General features: G+C 40.9%; 1 protein-coding gene across 1 annotated transcript in view; it reads right to left on the bottom strand.

Moving 5' to 3' along the window:
• The window catches only part of LOC311135304 (NACHT, LRR and PYD domains-containing protein 12-like), a 25,900-nt gene extending 3,508 nt beyond the window's left edge, over positions 1–22,392 (bottom strand). The window contains 18 exon segments of the mRNA XM_084169254.1: positions 277–450; positions 1,982–2,155; positions 2,437–2,593; positions 4,264–4,271; positions 5,230–5,400; positions 5,745–5,921; positions 6,123–6,296; positions 6,442–6,609; positions 7,034–7,238; positions 7,413–7,588; positions 9,429–9,602; positions 9,977–10,151; positions 10,381–10,525; positions 10,768–12,233; positions 12,236–12,481; positions 12,660–12,882; positions 12,978–13,062; positions 22,224–22,392. Of these exon segments, the coding sequence (XP_084025380.1) occupies positions 277–450; positions 1,982–2,155; positions 2,437–2,593; positions 4,264–4,271; positions 5,230–5,400; positions 5,745–5,921; positions 6,123–6,296; positions 6,442–6,609; positions 7,034–7,238; positions 7,413–7,588; positions 9,429–9,602; positions 9,977–10,151; positions 10,381–10,525; positions 10,768–12,233; positions 12,236–12,481; positions 12,660–12,696 (3,827 nt within the window). The 5' untranslated portion in view covers positions 12,697–12,882; positions 12,978–13,062; positions 22,224–22,392.
• Positions 22,393–22,544: the final 152 nt, after the last annotated feature.

The following is a 22,544-nucleotide window of genomic DNA, read 5'->3' as shown; positions in this document are numbered from 1 at the left end:
AAGTATCTCATTTAAAACACAAGGCATGATATTTAGTGACTCAGATAATGTATTTCTTATTTAGTGAGGTAATGAATGTAGATTAGTGATTAATCTGCTATACAAAATATTCTACATGACTCACAACAGGATCAGACTATGTTCATATTGATAAACTGATGTATACAGAACAGCTTGATATAGTTATACAGCTGTATTTGTGTGAAAGTTCAGCAGGTGGTAATAGCACTTCATTAAGCAGATTAACATTATTGATGTTTAGTTGATAATATTCACTTTAGTATCTCCAGCTGACAGAGTGGATCCTCCAGTACAGCAGAGAGCAGCTCCACTCCTGAGTCTCCTGGGTTATTGTAGCTCAGATCCAGCTCTCTCAGGTGGGAGGGGTTAGACCTCAGAGCTGAAGCCAAAGCAGCACAACCTTCCTCCTTAATTTGACAAGAATACAAGCTGTGTATAGAGAGAATGAATATGATATATCAACACAGTATGATTACAATTATGTAGTATATTAGAACTTTAGGGTTATTTCAATTCATATGATCTTGGTTACATTTAATAATGATTATCAACTATGTAATTATCATATTTACATGTACAGTTGAAGTCAAGAGGTTTACATACACCTTAGCCAAATACATTTAAACTCAGTTTTTCACAATTCCTGACATTTAATCCTAGTAAAAAGTCCCTGTCTTAGGTCAGTTAGGATCACCACTTTATTTTAAGAATGTGAAATGTCAGAATAATAGTAGAGAGAATTATTTATTTAAGCTTTTATTTCTTTCATCACATTCCCAGTGGGTCAGAAGTTTACATACACTCAATTAGTATTTGGTAGCATTGCCTTTAAATTGTTTAACTTGGGTCAAACGTTTCGGGTAGCCTTCCACAAGCTTCCCACAATAAGTTTGGTGAATTTTGGCCCATTCCTCCTGACTGAGCTTATGTAACCGAGTCAGGTTTGTAGGCCTCCTTGCTTGCACACGCCTTTTCAGTTCTGCCCACACATTTTCTATAGGATTGAGGTCAGGGCTTTGTGATGACCACTCCAATACCTTGACTTTGTTGTCCTTAAGCCATTTTGCCACAACTTTGGAAGTATGCTTGGGGTCATTGTCCATTTGGAAGACCCATTTGCGACCAAGCTTTAACTTCCTGACTGATGTCTTGAGATGTTGCTTCAATATATCCACATAATTTTCCTTCCTCATGATGCCATCTATTTTGTGAAGTGCACAAGTCCCTCCTGCAGCAAAACACCCCCACAGCATGATGCTGCCACCCCCGTGCTTCACGGTTGGGATGGTGTTCTTCGGCTTGCAAGCCACCCCAGTTTGTACAGATGAACGTGGTACCTTCAGGCATTTGGAAATTGCTCCCAAGGATGAACCAGACTTGTGGAGGTCTACAATTATTTTTCTGAGGTCTTGGCTGATTTCTTTTGATTTTCCCATGATGTCAAGCAAAGAGGAATTGAGTTTGAAGGTAGGCCTTGAAATGCATCCACAGGTACACCTCCAATTGACTCAAATCATTTCAATTAGCCTATCAGAAGCTTCTAAAGCCATGACATAATTTTCTGGAATTTTCCAAGCTGTTTAAAGGCACAGTCAACTTAGTGTATGTAAACTTCTGACCCACTGGAATTGTGATACAGTGAATTATAAGTGAAATAATCTGTCTGTAAACAATTGTTGGAAAAATTACTTGTGTCATGCACAAAGTAGATGTCCTAACCGACTTGCCAAAACTATAGTTTGTTAACAAGAAATTTGTGGAGTGGTTGAAAAACGAGTTTTAATGACTCCAACCTAAGTGTATGTAAACTTCTGACTTCAACTGTAATAAACTGTGAATAACAGTATTCAGTTGTAACGCTTAATTCAGTGCACAAGTCAGTCTATAAAAATCCCCAACAATAATGTTTGCTGTAGAGAAACTGGATCAAAGGTTTATATCTAGTCATCTTAACAGTCACCTTAATTTCTCCAGTTTGCAGCGTGGATCCTCTAGTACAGCAGAGAGCAGCTTCACTCCTGAGTCTATTGGTGTATTCTGGCTGAGGTCTAGCACTTTTATGTGTGAGGGGTTTGACCTCAGAGCTAAAGGCAAAGATGTAGATCCTTCCTCTGTAAGACCACAGTCTGCCAGTCTGCAGATATAAAGAGATGGTATTCTATTTATCAGCTTGAGTCATTGTAGAACACATACTGTACATATTTCATTAATTAATTTGGGGGTGGCATGAGCAGGCAGTGAACACCAAATTATTTTACACATAGTAAATATCAAAACAGGCTTTTACATTAAAAAGAAAAAATGTGCAAAATATCTTTATTATGTAAAGTATGATATCTAGTGAAAAAACATTACTGAGTTTTTGTTTAGACAATATTCAAAACTGAAATGTTTACAATTAGTTTCCATGCTCACTTCAGCGTTGCCAGTTTACAGCATGGATCATCCAGTAGAGCAGAGAGCTGCATCACTCCTGAGTCTCCTGGGTTATTGTTGCTGAGGTCCAGCTCTCTCAGGTGGGAGCCGGGGTTTGACCTCACAGCCTTTCTCTTCAATAGGACATCCTGATAGCCTGTAGATAGAGGAGAAAACCTGTTAACTGACACTGATCATATATTACTAATCAGGTGATATTTTGTTTAAATACAGATTCCAAAATGCTATACACTCAGTGGCCAGTTTATTAGGTCTGGCCCATCTAGTACCGGGGTCGGACACCCCTTTGCCTCCAGAACAGCCTAAATTCTTCTGGGCATGGAAAAGTTGCTTAATTGGTATCAAGGGACATAATGTGTGCCAGGCAAACATTCCCCACACCATTACACCACTGCCACCAGCCTGTACCCTTGCCACCAGGCAGGATGGGGCCATGGACTCATGCTGCTTACGCCAAATCCTGACTCTGCCATCAGCATGACGCAACAGGAACCGTGATTCGTCGGACAAGGTAATGTTTTTCCACCTTTTAGCTGATAGGAGTGGAACCCGGTGTAGTCGTTTGCTCCAATAGCCCATCTGTGACAAAGACCAACGAGTTGTGCGTTCCGAGATGCCGTTCTGCACACCACTGTTGTCCCGGCCCGTTATTTGCCTGTTTGAGGCCCAACTGATAGCTTGCACAATTCTTGCCATTCTCCTTCGACCGCTCATCAACGAGCTGCTTTCGCCCACAGGACTGCCGCTGACTGGATGTTTTCTGTTTGTTGCACCATTCTTGGTAAACCCTAGACACTGTCGTGCGTGAAAAACCGAGGAGGCTGGCCGTTTGAGATACTGGAACCGGCGCGCCTGGCACCGACGATCATACCACGCTCAAAGACGCTTAGGTCAATCGTTTTGCCCATTCTAACGTTCAATCGAACAGTAACTGAATGCCTCGATGCCTGTCTGCCTGCTTTATATAGCAAGCCATGGCCACGTGACTCACTGTCTGTAGGAGCGAACCATTTTCGTGAACGGGGTGGTGTACCTACTGAGTATCTATCCATTTTCAGAAATGTTGGTAAATAGCTTTTATTGTTTGAAGAACTTATGAAAGAGATGCGTGTTATTTCACTATCTAATCATGACATGGGTTTGTTCAATTACAATTATTTGTTTGAAATCCCTTGATGGTTTCATTTCAGAGAGACAAATAATAATGTTTATTTGCAAAACGCTATATATGCGCCTCACTCTCAGAGAAATATAATATAATATGCCATTTAGCAGACGCTTTTATCCAAAGCGACTTACAGTCATGCGTGCATACATTTTTTTGTGTACGTGTGGTCCCGGGGATCGAACCCACTACCTTGGCGTTACAAGCGCCGTGCTCTACCAGCTGAGCTACAGAGGACCACCAAATAAGTAGTACTGTTAGGTTTCACACAGTCAAATTTAACAAATAACTACATTTTTTAAAATAAAGAACTGTAGATGTTATACATTTGTGACATCAACATTTTAAAACATGAATTAATACAGTAACATGAGCTCTGTATGTAAAACATTTACATTTTACATTTAGTCATTTAGCAGATACTCTTATCCAGAGCAACTTACTTTTAGTGTATTCATCTTAAGATACAGTAGCTCGGTGAGACAACCACATATCAGTCAAATATACAGAGTACGAACATTCCATTCCAGCTAAACAATGGATATATAGCATGCTCCCAAAAAAAAACATTTTAATACACACCTCAAATCTATGAATAAAAAATCTGAGAACAGTAATATTTTACACACACTTTATGGTACCCATATTGCTGGAGAAAAAACACAAATGTGAAAAATTGGTGGATATAGCGTTTTGGAAATACACTCTTCAGATGCTAATATCTTAATAGTTATCATCTAATGGTTATTTGATAACTCGACCAAGGGCTCAACATAAAACCCACATGCTTCAATTACCCGTATTGTTCACTCTAAAGATAATTCCTCAGTAGCTGTACAACATAACAATAAAACTATACATATAACAGTAAAACTTTTATTAACTAAACCATATATGGTTCTTGCTGAGCCCATTTAGAATGATGAGAGTAATTAGTATGTTTCATTCAGTGAGTCACGTCATCTATTATTTCATTTGTTGATCTTGAGTTATTTCCACACACTCACCTTAGTTTCTCCAGTTTAAAGAGTGGATCATTTAGTACAGAAAGGAGAGGCTTCAAATCTGAGTCTTCTGGGAATTCCAACTCCAGGTCCAGTTCTCTCAGGTGTGAAGGGTTTGATCAAAGAGCTGAACCCAGATAAGCTAAGTCTTGCTCTGGGACACTACAGCTGCAGATAGAGAAATAAAATATCTTAATTAATTCTGTTTACATTGATCTGCATTATAACATGTATGGGATATAATACCTCACTCTTAGAAAAAAAGGTGCTATCTAGATCCTAAAACAGTTATTCGCTGTCCCCATAGGAGAACCCTTTGAAGAACCCTTGTTGGTTCCAAGTAGAACCGTTTTGGGTTCCGTGTAGAACCCTGTTTCTACCTGGAACCAATAACGGTTTCACCTGGAACCAAAAAGGGTTCTCCTATGACAGCCAAATAACCCTTTTTTCTAAGTGTAGTTATTCTGACAATCTCTGGAAAATAGAACATTGTGTTTAATTTATTTCATTTCTAAGATGTGAGCCTGGCCTTGGTTGCGTTTCAAATAGTCAAAATAGTGTGCTACTACCAATCATTATCATTTAGATAACTTATCACCTCACATCAGTTTCTCCAGTTTACAGTGTGGATCCTCCAGTGCAGCAGAGAGCAGCTTCACTCCAGAGTCTCCTGGGGAACCAATCACATTCAACTCTCTCAGGTGTGAGGGGTTTGACCTCAGAGCTGAGGCCAGATAAGAAAAGGCTTCCCCTTGGTAATCAGAGTAATGGAGTCTGCAGATAAAGAGAGAAGCTCTTCATTCACTACTATAGTAAGATATAACATAATACAGTAACATATAATATCATATAATACATACAATGCCACAACTATTATGCTTGTACTATTACTGCTACATATACTTTTACATTTTTGTCCTTTAGCAGAATGAAAATGTAAAAAATAATAATATGTACCAGTAAAAGCAGAGTACAAGTGTAATAGTTTTGGTGTTGTACAGTATGTTCTACATAGCTGCATGTACTTCTCAAATAAATTCTCTCTCATACGATAGCATTAGTAACAAATGTTTACAATACCATCTGAGGAACAATATGGTCAATATGTCAAAATTCACCTCAGTATCTCCAATTTACAGCGTGGATCTTCTAGTACAGCAGAGAGCTGACTCACTGCTGATGAAGTCATTTCATAATTGTAGCTCAGGTCCAGCTCTCTCAGGTGTGAGGGGTTTGACTTTAGAGCTGAAGCCAGAGAAACACAACCTTCCTCTGTGATACTACAACCTGACAGCCTGCGGAGAGAGAAGCTCTTCTTTACCTCACTGTAAACTGACATACTGGAATTGACCCCAAACCTGATGCACTCACTGTACGGTAAGTCAATCTGGATAAAGCACCTGCTAAAGTGGTGTATATTATTCATCATTAACAACTGCAACTAAAACAAAGGTGGTCCTGGAAATATTCCAAATGTTTATCATATCCACACTCACCTCAGTGTTTCCAACTGACAGAGTGGATCATCCAGCACCACAGAGAGCTCCTTCAATCCTAATTTTACTACTGGATTCCAGTCTAGATCCAGCTCTCTCAGGTGTGAGGGGTTTGACCTCAGAGCTGAAGCCAGAAAAGCACAGTCTTCCTCTGTGACACTACAGTGTGACAGCCTGCAGAGAAAGAGGGATTTCTTTACTATACGTTTAAAATAATGCAGGAATAATTGTCAAAATATCTCAACATGAAAACATCTAAAAGCCTAATATAACGTGACACCGGAACAATGATTATTGTTTTAGTTGTGACAGTATTTACCTAAGTCTCTCCAATTTACAGTCCTCCAGTACAACAGAGAGCAGCTCCACTGTTGAGTCTCCTAAGGTGTTTTTGCTCAGGTCCAGCTCTCTCAGATGTGAGGGGTTTGATCTCAGAGCTGAAGCCAGAAAACCAAAGCCTTCTTCTTTGACAACACACCATGATAGACTGCGGAATAAGACAAAAGTACATATATGAATACAGTAGACTGCTGTATTATTTTACCTATAAATTCAAGTAAGGGACTCATTTTAAAATGTACTGTGTCATAACAATTATCATTATAAAACATAACATTGTGTTTATTTCGACACGTACATATCTTATATTTCAAATGGTGAAAGATGTGACTATTTCATATACATTTTACACAATTTCATGCAGTGTCACATGATCTTTGAAAATTATCACAAACCAATGTCATGATTATAAAATATTGGTTAAGAAAATATTCAGTTATACATATTCAGTTATCCCCAGGTGAAATCTGTCAAATACTGTCAAATAATTGTTTAAAGTATTTAAAGTGCACTTGGTTTATCTTGGAGTTAAGTATTTAAAAGTACAGACCCCTGGCTATCGCCATTCTCACCTTAGTGTCTGCAGTTCACAGTGTGGATCCTCCAGTACAGCAGAGAGCAGCTCCACTCCTGAGTCTCCTGGTTCATTGTCAGTCAGGTCCAGCTCTCTCAGGTGAGAAGGGTTTGACCTTAGAGCTGAAGCTAGAGAAGCACAGCTGTCCTCTGAGATTCTACAGCACGATAGCCTTGAGACAAAATAATATTTCAGTCCAAAACCTTTCAACATAAAATAAGTTTCTAATTTCATTCATATTCAAAAGGCTATTCAATTAACTACGGTACTACAAAAAAGCAAATGTAACAATTTTTCGGACCAAATAAACAGTGGATTAAAAAAACAGAAAGAAAGAAATGTTAGGGGAAAATGTCCCCTTTAAATTCCACATTCACCTAGGAGTGTCTGCAGTTCACAGTGTGGATCCTCCAGTACAGCAGAGAGCTGCATCACTCCTGAGTCTCCTGGGTTATTGTAGCTCAGATCCAGCTCTCTCAGGTGGGAGGGGTTTGATCTCAGAGCTGAGGCCAGAGAAGCACAACCTTTGTCTGTGACATCACAGTTTGACAGCCTACACAGAGAGAACAGATCAATCACTCTCTCACTGTAAACTGAGATGTATAAATGTATTAAATTACCGCAGCAAATTATTCAATATTGTATATTATATTAATAGGTTAGACCATGACAGTAACCAATGTATCATACAGTGTGTCATGTAATCTATTGAAATTATAAATTAAATATATGATCAGCATAAAAACGATGGTTTGAGAATGATATACAGTGGGGAAAAAAAGTATTTAGTCAGCCACCAATTGTGCAAGTTCTCCCACTTAAAAAGATGAGAGAGGCCTGTAATTTTCATCATAGGTACACGTCAACTATGACAGACAAATTGAGAAAGAAAAATGCAGAAAATCACATTGTAGGATTTTTAATGAATTTATTTGCAAATTATGGTGGAAAATAAGTATTTGGTCACCTACAAACAAGCAAGATTTCTGGCTCTCACAGACCTGTAACTTCTTCTTTAAGATGCTCCTCTGTCCTCCACTCGTTACCTGTATTAATGGCACCTGTTTGAACTTGTTATCAGTATAAAAGACACCTGTCCACAACCTCAAACAGTCACACTCCAAACTCCACTATGGCCAAGACCAAAGAGCTGTCAAAGGACACCAGAAACAAAATTGTAGACCTGCACCAGGCTGGGAAGACTGAATCTGCAATAGATAAGCAGCTTGGTTTGAAGAAATAAACTGTGGGAGCAATTATTAGGAAATGGAAGACATACAAGACCACTGATAATCTCGATCTGGGGCTCCACGCAAGATCTCACCCCGTGGGGTCAAAATGATCACAAGAACGGTGAGCAAAAATCCCAGAACCACACGGGGGGACCTAGTGAATGACCTGCAGAGAGCTGGGACCAAAGTAACAAAGCCTACCATCAGTAACACACTACGCCGCCAGGGACTCAAATCCTGCAGTGCCAGACGTGTCCCCCTGCTTAAGCCAGTACATGTCCAGGCCCGTCTGAAGTTTGCTAGAGTGCATTTGGATGATCCAGAAGAGGATTGGGAGAATGTCATATGGTCAGATGAAACCAAAATATAACTTTTTGGTAAAAACTCAACTCGTCGTGTTTGGAGGACAAAGAATGCTGAGTTGCATCCAAAGAACACCATACCTACTGTGAAGCATGGGGGTGGAAACATCATGCTTTGGGGCTGTTTTTCTGCAAAGGGACCAGGACGACTGATCCGTGTAAAGGAAAGAATGAATGGGGCCATGTATCGTGAGATTTTGAGTGAAAACCTCCTTCCATCAGCAAGGGCATTGAAGATGAAACGTGGCTGGGTCTTTCAGCATGACAATGATCCCAAACACACCGCCCGGGCAACGAAGGAGTGGCTTCGTAAGAAGCATTTCAAGGTCCTGGAGTGGCCTAGCCAGTCTCCAGATCTCAACCCCATAGAAAATCTTTGGAGGGAGTTGAAAGTCCGTGTTGCCCAGCGACAGCCCCAAAACATCACTGCTCTAGAGGAGATCTGCATGGAGGAATGGGCCAAAATACCAGCAACAGTGTGTGAAAACCTTGTGAAGACTTACAGAAAACGTTTGACCTGTGTCATTGCCAACAAAGGGTATATAACAAAGTATTGAGAAACTTTTGTTATTGACCAAATACTTATTTTCCACCATAATTTGCAAATAAATTCATTAAAAATCCTACAATTTGATTTTCTGTATATTTTTTTCTCATTTTGTCTGTCATAGTTGACATGTACCTATGATGAAAATTACAGGCCTCTCTCATCTTTTTAAGTGGGAGAACTTGCACAATTGGTGGCTGACTAAATACTTTTTTCCCCCACTGTATATATATTTTTAATATCCACACTGACCTCAGTGTCTCCAGTTCATAGTGTGGATCCTCCAGTACAGCAGAGAGCAGCTCCACTCCTGAGTCTCCTGGGTTATTGTAGCTCAGATCCAGCTCTCTCAGGTGGGAGGGGTTAGACCTCAGAGCTGAGGCCAGAGAAGTGCAGCCTTCCTCTCTGACTCGACAGGCTGACAGGCTACAGAGAGAGAACATATTTTAATTATTTACACTCAATACAATGCCACACACATTAGGTTGTTTGTTTTATTTTTCCATGGCAAATGAGGCCAGTAAAGAGGACTCCTAATTTGTATAGATTCCTTTTGAATAATCTTGACATATTGCAGGTTTATTAAATCTCATGGTTTTCAGAACTTACTATCAGGTGAATTATTACACTTAAGATAAGGTAATGATCATTGTAAGATTTTCATACATACAAAAAACCATTGGAGAATCATTCTTAGTGAAAATAGATTTTGTGAATGCAGGCCCAGAGTTATTTACAAACATGAAGACTATACAGTCCTATGGCCAAGCCATATATAACTCTCAGAGAAATGACCCCACCTTATTGTCTCCAGTTTACAACTTGGATTCTCTAGGACAATAGAGAGCATCTTAACTCCTGAGTCTCCTTGGTTATTGTAGCTCAGATCCAGCTCTCTCAGGTGTGAAGGGTTTGACCTCAGAGCTGAGGCCAGAGAAGCGCAGCCTTCCTCTGTGACTCCACAGACTGACAGGCCTCAAAGAGAGAATCTCTTCCCTCTTTACACTCAATACATTGCCACACTAATTTGATTCCTCTATGGCAAAAGTGGCCAGTGAAAATAACTCCTAACTTGTTTAGATTCCTTTTGAATAACAAATCAGATTTATCACAGACAAAAAAAACAATCATTCTTAGAGGTTTTGTAAATACAGGCCAAGACATCTCTCAGGGAAATGAGCCTACCTCAATGTCTCCAGTTTACATAGTGGATTATCCAGGCCTGTAAAGAGCAGCACCACTCCGGAATCCTGGAGGCCATTGGCACTCAGGTCCAACTTTATCAGACTAGAGGTGCTTGAGCTGAGAGCTGAGGCAAGGGCTCCACATGACGTCACTGTGAGGCTACACTTATTTAACCTGGAAGAATTATTACAAATAGAACTTAAATGGAATACTCAACTCCTTATCTAGTCATTAATCCCCACTAGCTTTGCTATCTCATGAAACTGTGAAATGTTGGTAGAGATGAGTCATTTGAATGAAGGAGCATGACTGGCTTATGTCTGCCTGCGTTACACAGAGACAGTACTTCCAGAGCTGTTTTGGATGCCTTAACCACTGGCAGCAGCCTCAGAAGAGCCTAATCTGCTCCACTAAATTGCTTCAAGTCCAATACACCCAGCTCCTCTGCTGAAGTCAGCAACACAAAGGCCAGAGCTGACCAGTGTGCAGGTGAGAGTTTGGCTCCTGAGACACTTCCTGAGCTCAGGTAGCTCTGAATCTCCTGCACTAGGGATTGGTCATTCATCTCATTTAGACAGTGAAACAGATTGATGCACTTCTCTGAAGAGGCATTCTCTTGGATCTTCTCCTTGATGTAATCAACTGTTTCCTTGTTGACCTCAACTGTTTCCTTGTCAATCTTTGAGCTACCTCCTGTCCATTTCAGTAGGCCTCGAAAGATGGTCTGATTTGATGGCAGTGAGAGGCCAAGAAGGAAGCGGAGGAAAAGATCCAGGTGTCCATTCTCACTCTGTAGGGCCTTATTCACTGCATCCTGGTAGAAGTGAATTGCAGGCATTATTTTGACTCGCCTCTTCAGGTTCTTGGGGATGGACTGCTGATAATGTTTTGTTGTGTTGAAGTCATTGTTGAAAGAGAGAAAACTATAAAAAGCAGCAAGACATTCCTGGATGCTCAGATGCACGAAGCAATAAACCTTCCCTTGATGCAGCCCAAACTCCTCCCTGAAGATCTCGGTGCACACTCCAGAATACACAGATGCCTCTCTGACATCAATGCCACACTCTGTCAGGTCCTCTTCATAGAAGATCAGGTTGCCTGTTTCCAGCTGCTTATACGCCAGTTTTCCCAGTGACAGAATGATCTCTTTATCCCAGTAGGGATCAATGACATTGTCGCCATGATATTTCTGATTCTTCTGTTTTATCTGGAACATTATGAAGTGCATGTAGATTTCTGACAGAGTTTTGGGGATCTCTCCACTCTCTGCTTCAGCCAACAATCTTTGTAGAACAGTGGCTGAAATCCAACAGAACACTGGTATGTGGCACATGATGTGGAGGCTCCTTGATGACTTCAAGTGTGTGATGATTTTGTTGGCCAGGGTCTCATCGCTGATTCTTTTCCTGAAGTACTCCTCCTTCTGTGGGTCATTGAACCCTCGTACCTCTGTCACCTTGTCCACATACTCAGGAGGTATCTGATTGGCTGCCGCTGGTCGGGAGGTTATCCAGAGGAGAGCAGACGGAAGCAGATTCCCCTTGATGAGGTTTGTTAGAAGCACGTCCACTGAGGTTGACTCTGTGACATCAAAACAGCTCTCATTGTTCTGGAAGTCTAGAGGGAGTCGACACTCATCCAAACCGTCAAAGACAAACAAAGCTTTATACTTGTCAGAGCTGGACATTCCTGATTCTTTTGTCTCCATGAAAAAATGATTGAGGAGGTCCATCAAACTGTGTTTTTCTCCCTTCATCAAATTCAGCTCCCGGAAACTAAGAGGAAATATGAAGTGGGTGTCCTGATTTGCTTTTCCTTCAGCCCAGTCCAGAATACATTTTTGCACAGAGACCGTTTTTCCAATGCCAGCACAGTTCTGATAGGTTTGTCTTGTCCAGGTAAGGGTTTGAAGATGTCATTGCATTTGATTGGTATCTCTTGCTCTACTGGTCTCCTGGATGCTGTCTCAATCTGTCTCACCTCATGTTCTTTGTTGACTTCTCCACTTCCACCCTCTGTGATGTAGAGCTCTGTGTAGATCTTATTCAAGAGAGTAGGATTCCCCTGTTTAGCAATTCCTTCAAAGACACACTCATGTTGGCACCTATCATCACGCTCATCTGAATGGAAATGCAAAGATGTTTAAATCACATACTATTGCGGAAGACACACTTCAGTTGAATGCATTCAGTTGTACAACTGACTAGGTATCCCCCTTTCCCTTATTTGTAAATACTGATTGATACGAAAAACCAATAGGACTGTGATCAACAATTGAGTGATTGGCAGAGCTCTTACATTTCTCAAGTGTGTCAGCAAGTTCCTTCTGGTTCATGTTCCTCAGGATATGCAGTGTGATATTCAGAGTCCCTGCTCTGGTACTGCTCTCCTGATGTTCAGTATCCACCACTTCCTGATCTTCCTCCTGACTGTCAAAGCATTCTGGGTAATCTGGAGTCAGAAGCCTCTTCAACCTCTTCAGCTCACTCTTCACAAAAGTGATGATATGTTGCTCAAGCAACTGGAATGAAAGGAATAAAGTTAAAACCTTGAATAAGGTGCAATCTGCAATAGTGTATGTGTAGATCTTCAATGGCAATATCAATTGCAGTATACCTTGAATATAGAGGCGAGATCTGTTAGCTGACTCTGGGTAGACTGATCATTGAGGGTCTCTGACTCTGATCTATCCTGTTGGTCTCTGTGGACATAATGTGAGATAGATGGAGAATAGATGGATCCAGCTCACACCTAAACAGTCTAAAACAGGGTTCCCCAACTGTTCCCAAGTTTTCCACAAAAAAAAAAAAATAAAGTTGAATAAAAGACTAAAAACACCAGAAAAGCAGCTCCAATTGATTTTAATTTTGGAAATCTATTCCAAAGTATTCCCATGCATAATAGAGGAATATGTGATTGTATAAAAATGTAAGCAAGGTTTGAAATGATTATGTTTTAGTCAAATATTATATTGGTTTGGGCTTCTTGCGGTCAATTTGCAGTGTACAAATTATTTGTAATTATCTTCTGGCCCCCTGACCATCCGCTCAAGAAAAGAAAATCGGCCTGCGGCTGAATGTAGTTGATAATCCCTGGTCTAAAATGAATACATTACAATGCAAAAATATTGAAGACTGTAATGAGCTTTTAAAACCAAAAGAGTGCATGTTAATGAGATAAGTTAATATTTTAGTATAGCTAGAGTCTCCTTCTCTGAAGTGTATTGGTCATCCCATGGACCCATCACTCTTCATAGACACACAGCTGGGCAGAGGTGAGTATGGTTTCTCCTGCTGGACCCTGTCAAAATGCACGTTGCTATTTTCTACTCATGTTGAGAACTACAGGGGGGGGAAAACAGGGACCACTAGTTGCTTTACCTTTGTTCTGTAGAGAGGACATCCTCTGAAGTTGATTGGTTGTCCCATGGACCCATCACTCTTCATAGACTCAACAACGTGGTCTCATGGCAATTCATATTATTCTGTACGTAAATCTGTGACACTCCATTTAGTATGATATACTACGTTACATTATGAATGGAATAGCGGTCGTACAATATCATACGAATTATAAGACATATAGTATCATACGTCCAGGCCCGGTCCTGGCTGTTCTGCCGCCCTAAGCAAGACAATAAAATTACCGCCCTCCTCACGGCAGGTGGCCTAGCGGTTAAGAGCATTGGGCCAGTAACTGAAAGGTCGCTGGTTCGAATCCCAGAGCAGGCAATGTGGAAAGATCTGCCCTTGAGCAAGGCAGTTAACCCCCAACAACAACTGCTCCCGGGGCGCCGATGACGTGGACATTGATTAAGGCAGCCCCCCACACCACTCTGATTCAGAAAGGTTGATTTAAATGCGGAAGACACATTTCGGTTGAATGCATTCAGTTGTGCAACTGACTAGATATCCCCTTTCCTATACCCCCGCAAACTAGAATAGTTTCGCGGGGGTATAGAATTATCCCAGTAAGCAAAATAACATGTTTTTCCAGACTTTGAAGTTATTTTCATTTTCAGTTCTGAATGGAAGTTGAAAATACATTTTGAGTAGGGTACATTAGAGTAAAGTAGGGTACAATACAATACTATACTCTACTCTACTGTTGTACTCTACTGTACTGAACTATACTTTACTCTACTGTATTGTCCTGTACTCTGCTGTACTGTGATGTCCAAACTTGTGAAACAGATGTCTATGATTGGTTCAGATTTGGTCCGGTCCGTGAATGTTGAAATCAAGGCCAGTCCAGACCGCAAAAAAAAAAAAAAAAAAAGATGTCAGGACCATAAAAAGACATCCAAAATAGACATCAGCGTCGGTCCGTGCGTTGGGGTGTAGCCTACAGTGTCGGCCCACAATGGAATTTAATTCATGCCCATCCATGTGTTAGGCCTACCGTTTGGAAAACGGCTCTATTTAAGCTCTGAACATCAGCTACCCAACTTTATCAGGGGTTATCCTGAGCCTTTTTGCAATTAGAATCAATGTGTTTACACAGCGGGAAATGCAGAAGTATTTTATTTTTCACTAATCTCGTAAAAAATGTACAGATACAAAATTGAAACCACTGATTATCATGACAATTGAGCCCACGGGGTGAAACTCCTGGACAGCAGTTGTGAGTAACCTGATTTTCCATTCCATATTGTCTATTTTACTTTGACCTGTCCTGTTTGTTAACATGCCATATTCACATCGAAACACATTTTTTATTTGCTTGGGTACCATTTAGGTTAGGCTATTTGATCAGAGAAACGTGCATGATGTAAAAAAGTCTGTCTCATGACATTGTCATAAATTTGATCTCTAGCCTGTGTGCTAGAGAAAAGGCCATATGCTACATTTTTTACATTTTAATCATTTAGCAGACGCTCTTATCCAGAGCGACTTACAGTTAGTGAGTGCATACATTTTCATACTTTTTTCATACTGGCCCCCCGTGGGAAACGAACCCACAACCCTGGCATTGCAAGCGCCATGCTCTACCAACTGAGCTACACAGGGCCCATAGTTGACAGTGTCTATATACAGTGGGGAAAAAAAGTATTTAGTCAGCCACCAATTGTGCAAGTTCTCCCACTTAAAAAGATGAGAGAGGCCTGTAATTTCCATCATAGGTACACGTCAACTATGACAGACAAAATGAGGAAAAGAAATCCAGAAAATCACATTGTTGGATTTTTAATGAATTTATTTGCAAATTATGGTGGAAAATAAGTATTTGGTCAATAACAAAAGTTTCTCAATACTTTGTTATACACCCTTTGTTGGCAATGACACAGGTCAAACGTTTTCTGTAAGTCTTCACAAGGTTTTCACACACTGTTGCTGGTATTTTAGCCCATTCCTCCATGCAGATCTCCTCTAGAGCAGTGATGTTTTGGGGCTGTCGCTGGGCAACACGGACTTTCAACTCCCTCCAAAGATTTTCTATGGGGTTGAGATCTGGAGACTGGCTAGGCCACTCCAGGACCTTGAAATGCTTCTTACGAAGCCACTCTTTCGTTGCCCGGGCGGTGTGTTTGGGATCATTGTCATGCTGAAAGACCCAGCCACGTTTCTTCAATGCCCTTGCTGATGGAAGGAGGTTTTCACTCAAAATCTCACGATACATGGCCCCATTCATTCTTTCCTTTAAACGGATCAGTCGTCCTGGTCCCTTTGCAGAAAAACAGCCCCAAAGCATGATGTTTCCACCCCAATGCTTCACAGTAGGTATGGTGTTCTTTGGATGTAACTCAGCATTCTTTGTCCTCCAAACACGACGAGTTGAGTTTTTACCAAAACGTTCTATTTTGGTTTCATCTGACCATATGACATTCTCCCAATCCTCTTCTGGATCATCCAAATGCACTCTAGCAAACTTCAGACGGGCCTGGACATGTACTGGCTTCAGCAGGGGAACACGTCTGGCACTGCAGGATTTGAGTCCCTGGCGGCATAGTGTGTTACTGATGGTAGGCTTTGTTACTTTGGTCCCAGCTCTCTGCAGGTCATTCACTAGGTCCCCCCGTGTGGTTCTGGGATTTTTGCTCACCGTTCTTGTGATCATTTTGACCCCACGGGGTGAGATCTTGCATGGAGCCCCAGATCGAGGGAGATTATCAGTGGTCTTGTATGTCTTCCATTTCCTAATAATTGCTCCCACAGTTGATTTCTTCAAACCAAGCTGCTTACCTATTCCAGATTCAGTCTTCCCAGCCTGGTGCAGGTCTACAATTTTGTTTCTGGTGTCCTTTGACAGCTCTTTGGTCTTGGCCATAGTGGAGTTTGGAGTGTGACTGTTTGAGGTTGTGGACAGGTGTCTTTTATACTGATAACAAGTTCAAACAGGTGCCATTAATACAGGTAACGAGTGGAGGACAGAGGAGCCTCTTAAAGAAGAAGTTACAGGTCTGTGAGTGCCAGAAATCTTGCTTGTTTGTAGGTGACCAAATACTTATTTTCCACCATAATTTGCAAATAAATTCATTAAAAATCCTACAATGTGATTTTCTGGATTTTTTTTTCTCAATTTGTCTGTCATAGTTGACGTGTACCTTTGATGAAAATTACAGGTCTCTCTCATCTTTTTAAGTGGGAGAACTTGCACAATTGGTGGCTGACTAAATACTTTTTTCCCCCACTGTACATGCGCCCTGGTTCTACTGATTCAGCTAGTTAGAATTAGTCACCAGGAACCAAGGATTAAACAGATGTAGGAGGAGTTTTAACAAGGAGAATAGCCCTATTTAGATGGATGCGATTGGGATACCAAGGGGGGTATCGGATGGATACCGAGCTATGAAACAATTAGGGGAAGGGTTTACTACCGCGTTCTTTTGGTGGGTGACAATAAACAAAATTGTGAATTGGATTAATTATATATATTACGACCAACAACTATTTATTGGCTAGACTAGGGATGCAACAGAAGGGATCTTTGAACAATTATCCGCCATCTCACTCTTATGACTTAGTAAAAAGTGGTTGGCTCTAGATCAGGCAGAAAGGGGTGGTGTCTATAGAATGGTAAGCCATTGTTGTACGTTTATCCCTAACAATACCAGTCCTGACGGGAGTATCTCTAAAGCCCTAGTTGGTTTAGATAAACTATCAGCTGTAATGAAGAGCATGGCTGGAATGGAGGGAAACGGACTGTTCTCCTGGTTGGGGGAGTGGTTTGGTAAGTTCGCGTCATTGGTGGTTACTGGATTTCTGACCCTAGTAGTTGTGTTTCTAATATTAATGTGCTGTGCTGCCTGTGTAATTCCTTGTTTGAGAAAGTCTGTTACAGATGTTGTGCATACGGCTGGTATGATGCCCCTCCTAGGGGCTCAAGAAGGAGATGCAGACACTGAGATGGGGTTGACAAAGGATGAACCTTGGTTTGCTATTGGTGAGGTGGTGGAGTGACACCCTAGTGGGTGTCTAAAGGGGGAATCAAAATTCCCTGTTTGTGTTTTTATGTTTTATAAATCCATTTTAACTATTGTGAATGTTTGTCTTTCCTTATGTGAAGGTTTGAAGTTCCTGGGTGGCTGGTAGCCAACCTAGCAGGGGCGGTGTGTTCATTAGGGCGATATGGGCGACGCACTGCCAAACGGGAAAAGGAAGGGATTTTTTTCTAATCAATTATATCACGGCAACAGTAGTTATCAGTGTTCTAATCTAGACGTCTGATCTGCCACTAAATGTCCAATCAGGCTAAAGTCGTGCTTCAAATGCCCCCCCCCCCCCCCCCCCCTTTTGGGGCGATTTCAGTCAGGTTGAAAATCGCCCCAGAAGTCTCTCATAGACTCTCATGTAAAAAAATTTTTTTTTCAAATATCAGAGCTTTCAATACAATCTCTATGAGTTTCTGAGGGCTTGCACTTACGCGCTTTCGTCATACGTAACATAACCATGAACGTAACTAAGAAAAGAGCGGGTAGCAGCGTCAATCAATTCACGTACTACTATCAAGATGGCTAACGTTCAGTGCAACTCGATTGTCTCTTTGAAAGAAGTTCACATCAAAGACCATTCAAAACGAGCTACTGGAGTGTATGCTAGCGGTCATGAGGGAACATATTGTGGAGGAGGTGAAGTCGGCGAACTTCGTAGCTATCCAAGCTGACGAGACCACGGACGTTTCTACACAGACACAGCTGGTGCTTGTGCTGAGGTACATAGATAGCAACCACAAAGTGCAGGAGCGCTTTTTTGAGTTCCTTCCCATCTCGGAATCAACCTCAGTCTCAATCGCCAGTGTGCTTTTGGAGAGACTGAACGGTATTTTTGCCGACGACGAGAAAGTCAAACTGTGGTGCACTGGCACTGTACCAGGTTCTCATGAGCTACAACCTCCAGGAGACGTTCTCTGAGACTGTGACTCTGTTGAACATCCTCATAACTACTCCAATGACAACAGCTGAAGCTGAGAGATGTTTCTCAACTTTGACACGAGTTAAGACATTCCTGCTAAATTCAATGGGCCAGGAACGTCTGAATGCACTGGCCATGCTTTCCATGGAGAGGGAACTAGTCCTCAACATGCCTGATTTCAATGAGAAAGTCATTGACCACTTTGCTGCATTGAAAGAGAGAAGAGAACAGTTTCAGTACAAGTAATGTAGCCTCTCTCTCTCTTTGTCCCTCCCTGTCTGTCTCTTTAACACACACACGCCCAAATCAGTTCACAGTTGATGTTGTTTAAAATAGTTATTTTTCATTTTAAAAAAAGTAAAAAAAAAAAAAATAATCTGTTCATGTTCATTTTTACAAATCTATACAATTGGCCAGAATATGGTTGTTCATATTTACAAATCTATACAATTGGCCAGAATATGGTTGTTCATTTTTACAAAGCCATACAGATAGCTGTGTTTACCTTTTCTATAAATTATTTTCAAATTCTGTTTTCAGGCAAAATGTCTATCACTGTTCATTTTCACAAATATATACAAGAGGGCAGAATATGGAAGTCTATAAAAATTTCTTATTACCAATAACTTGCATCAATGTTTTCAGTAGCCTCTATCAAAAGCTCCTGCTTGCTTGTTGTGAATTATGCTCAGGTGCACATATTTCCAATTCAACCATGAGGCAAAAAATGTGGTAAAAGCTCTTGTTGATCCTGCAATCTGAACAAATACCAAGATGCTGTATTTTCAGCTGATATTTCATTTGTTTATGGAAATGCATATTGTTTATGCAGTGTTGAGGAATGTGAAAGAACACCCTTGATTATTTTTACTGTGATAACTTATTTTGCTTTTGTAAGCCAACACTTTTGAGATCAGTCAATAAATGCTTCTGGCATTGACTTATATGCTGCCCCTGTCTTCATGTTGTTGCTGGACATATCTTTTTGAAAATGTGTGTAGGTCACCTAAATCATCAGAAAAATTGCCCCCCCTGAGAATTTTTTCAGGAGCCGCCACTGCAACCTAGTACAAGTTAGGTGTAGATGGAAGGACTGAAGGCCTTTTTATTATCATTATTGCCTATTAATAAAAGTGTGATTATTTTTGTTTGTATTGTATTTTAATGAGTGACACGCTAGTGGGTGTCAAAAGGGGGAATCCTAAATTTCCCTGAAATTTCTTATTTTGGGTTCACACCCAGCGGGTGTGAAAAGGGGGATTGTGGGGATCTATTTTCTTATAACTAGATGTGATGCCTAGCTTAGAAAGAATACATTAATGATTAAACATAATAGGTTTGTGCTGTACTGATATAGATTGTTTAACATAACAAGCTGTGATTAATGTGAGGAACCGTTAGGGGGTAGGCTGAGACAGGCTCAAGGACATGTGTTCTGCTACAAAGAAGGACAAACTATGTCTGAGGTTGCTGACTCGAGACAAGTTGTAAAGAAAACAACTAATGCCTGGCAACAGTGAAGTGCCAAGGGGCTGGGACCAGCCTGTGCGCCATCGATAGGTTGGGTAAGTTTAAACCACACCCAGCCTCTACTCTGACAGGCCCAGTAGGGAGTATTTAAAGTAGAACTTATAACAAAAGCTCAGTTCTCTGACTGCCCTGCGTGGTTTTTCAGTGGGCCTGTATATACGAACATCATATTTACCATTCAAGTGTTTGCATTAATTAAAATACTAGTCTATTTTAGAAGACGTGTATTGACCTCTTTTTGTTCCTATACCAGATTTGAATTGACGCAACATAACAAGCGTCAACATCATAGCGCATCAAATTAGAACGCAAGTCTATTTTTCTCGGTCTATGTGGATAAATGTTGGTAAAATAAGCAGATAAATTGCGTGGGTTGTTTGTAGAAAATTAATTAGAGTAATTGTTTTGATCTTCCTTATGCTAAGTAGACTAAAGATAGTTTAAAATGTATTGGGCTGTAAGCTAAGGTTTATCAGTCAAATAGGCTACATATTTTAAAACCATTGCAGCCTATCTGTGGTGATTTCGATCGTAGGCATATAGCCTAGACAGGCTACGGCTGGGAAACTCGAGGAACACCGATTTCAAGAGAGAAAACTGTTATGTAGACGAACAAGACTAACTACATTCTTTATGAACTTCTCAGGTGTGCTAGTTACAACTATCCTCAGTTCGTGAGCTAAAACGTAACTGTTTAGTGCAGGCATGTATGGTGGCTCCCATTACAGGTTGCCAACTCCTCAGTAAGGAAAGTAGCTATTGGCTGTCCTAGAAGTCGCTAAATGACGTCAACGCCTAATTTGCATAATTGGCCATGCGCATGTAATTGGACGCTGTTGGAGAGAGGAATAACGTCGTGGGAGAGACAAAAGTGACATTTACATCCCGCTCTGAATGTAAGCCAGGGCGGGATCAGGCAGCGGCGGCTTCCCGCATGTGCTATTCATTTGCAGTCTGGACGCGGAGGGGTGAACATCTCCTGCTCTGACTGCAGCTGGGAGGGACTGCTGCGAGGACTGGGCCGCCTGTGAGTGCTTTGGGACGGGGCCCACGGCAGCACCTGCTGCTCGTTGAGAAGAGTAAGAACGATATGTGCTTTCACATCAGAGTCTCCAATAACACCAGAAAAAGTCGCTAGATTTGTCGCTAGTCACTTTTTTGAAAATGTGTCGCTAGAGGGGTCTGAAAAGTCGCTAAGTTGGCAACACTACTCACATAGGACATATAAATTGAACAATAATTCAATAGGGCTAACATAACAAATACAACTGTTTTATGGATTATCATGGCAATTAAGTTGCCATATACTACGCAGTGTATGTGAATTGACGCGCTCTACTCTGCAAAATGTAAATGTGATTTCGGCTTGCTACAGGTTAAATAAATTATGAACTTCACAGGGTGGTGAAAGTGCAGGGTGATGAACTTGATGCTCCTTTCCAATAAATATCGAGGGTCTTATTCTGGAGACATGATGATCGATACTTGACTGTTCTTTGACAAATACAAATATTCTCGCTCTTATCCATCATGTCTGCGAGTTTTTGGCTAGAGCGCACTTGCCAAAACCAGAGTAGGCAAATTGTATATTTAACGCAACAGTTTGTGACAAAACTCATGTGATGGAAACACATCGAACTTTTGATTTTTATTCGGTACATGAAAACTTAAGCGAAAAAGTACATTTTGTGTGCACTGTCATCACGCGCTGATTTCTATCCACAAGTCATTTTGGTGGAACCACCACCTGGTGGTATTTTAGAATATTCGCATGAAGTCTGTAGCAAATTGGATGGAAACCTAGCTATAGGGGCACCTTAGAGATAGATCGATCTGTTGTCATTCTATTTGAGTAACATTCGGTTTCGTTGTCATGCCAGCTGGTGAGTTGTAGTAGCTGCTATCTAACATTATGAATTACATTGACAATAGCTCTTCTGTCTCTGTTATTATAAACATATTATACATCTAATCCACTTACTTTAATTAGTCCACTCAAATGTTTTGATCATGTTCATTTTAATTTCCTCAATGGATCCTGGCATAGTTGTAGAAGATCCTGCCACCAACACCTGACTCTGTAGGAGGTGGAGCTGAAGTCATAGCTGGTATTGGACAGCTTCTTCTTCTTCTGTGGGTTTTATGGCGAACTACAACCCAAAATGTGTATTTCCGCCACCAACTGGACGGGTTGAAAACCAAAACAAGGTAAAAAGAAAATCCATGTGATAAGGAAAATAACTTAATCCACCCAAATAAAAATAGTACATTGACAAAAACAAAACTCACTTCTTCCTTCTTT

This window comes from Coregonus lavaretus (genome assembly GCF_964263955.1).
Source record: "Coregonus lavaretus genome assembly, chromosome: 9".
Classification (NCBI taxonomy): Eukaryota; Metazoa; Chordata; class Actinopteri; order Salmoniformes; family Salmonidae; genus Coregonus; species Coregonus lavaretus.
Note: the sequence above shows the minus strand (reverse complement) of the source record. Positions and strands in the feature narration are given on the sequence as shown.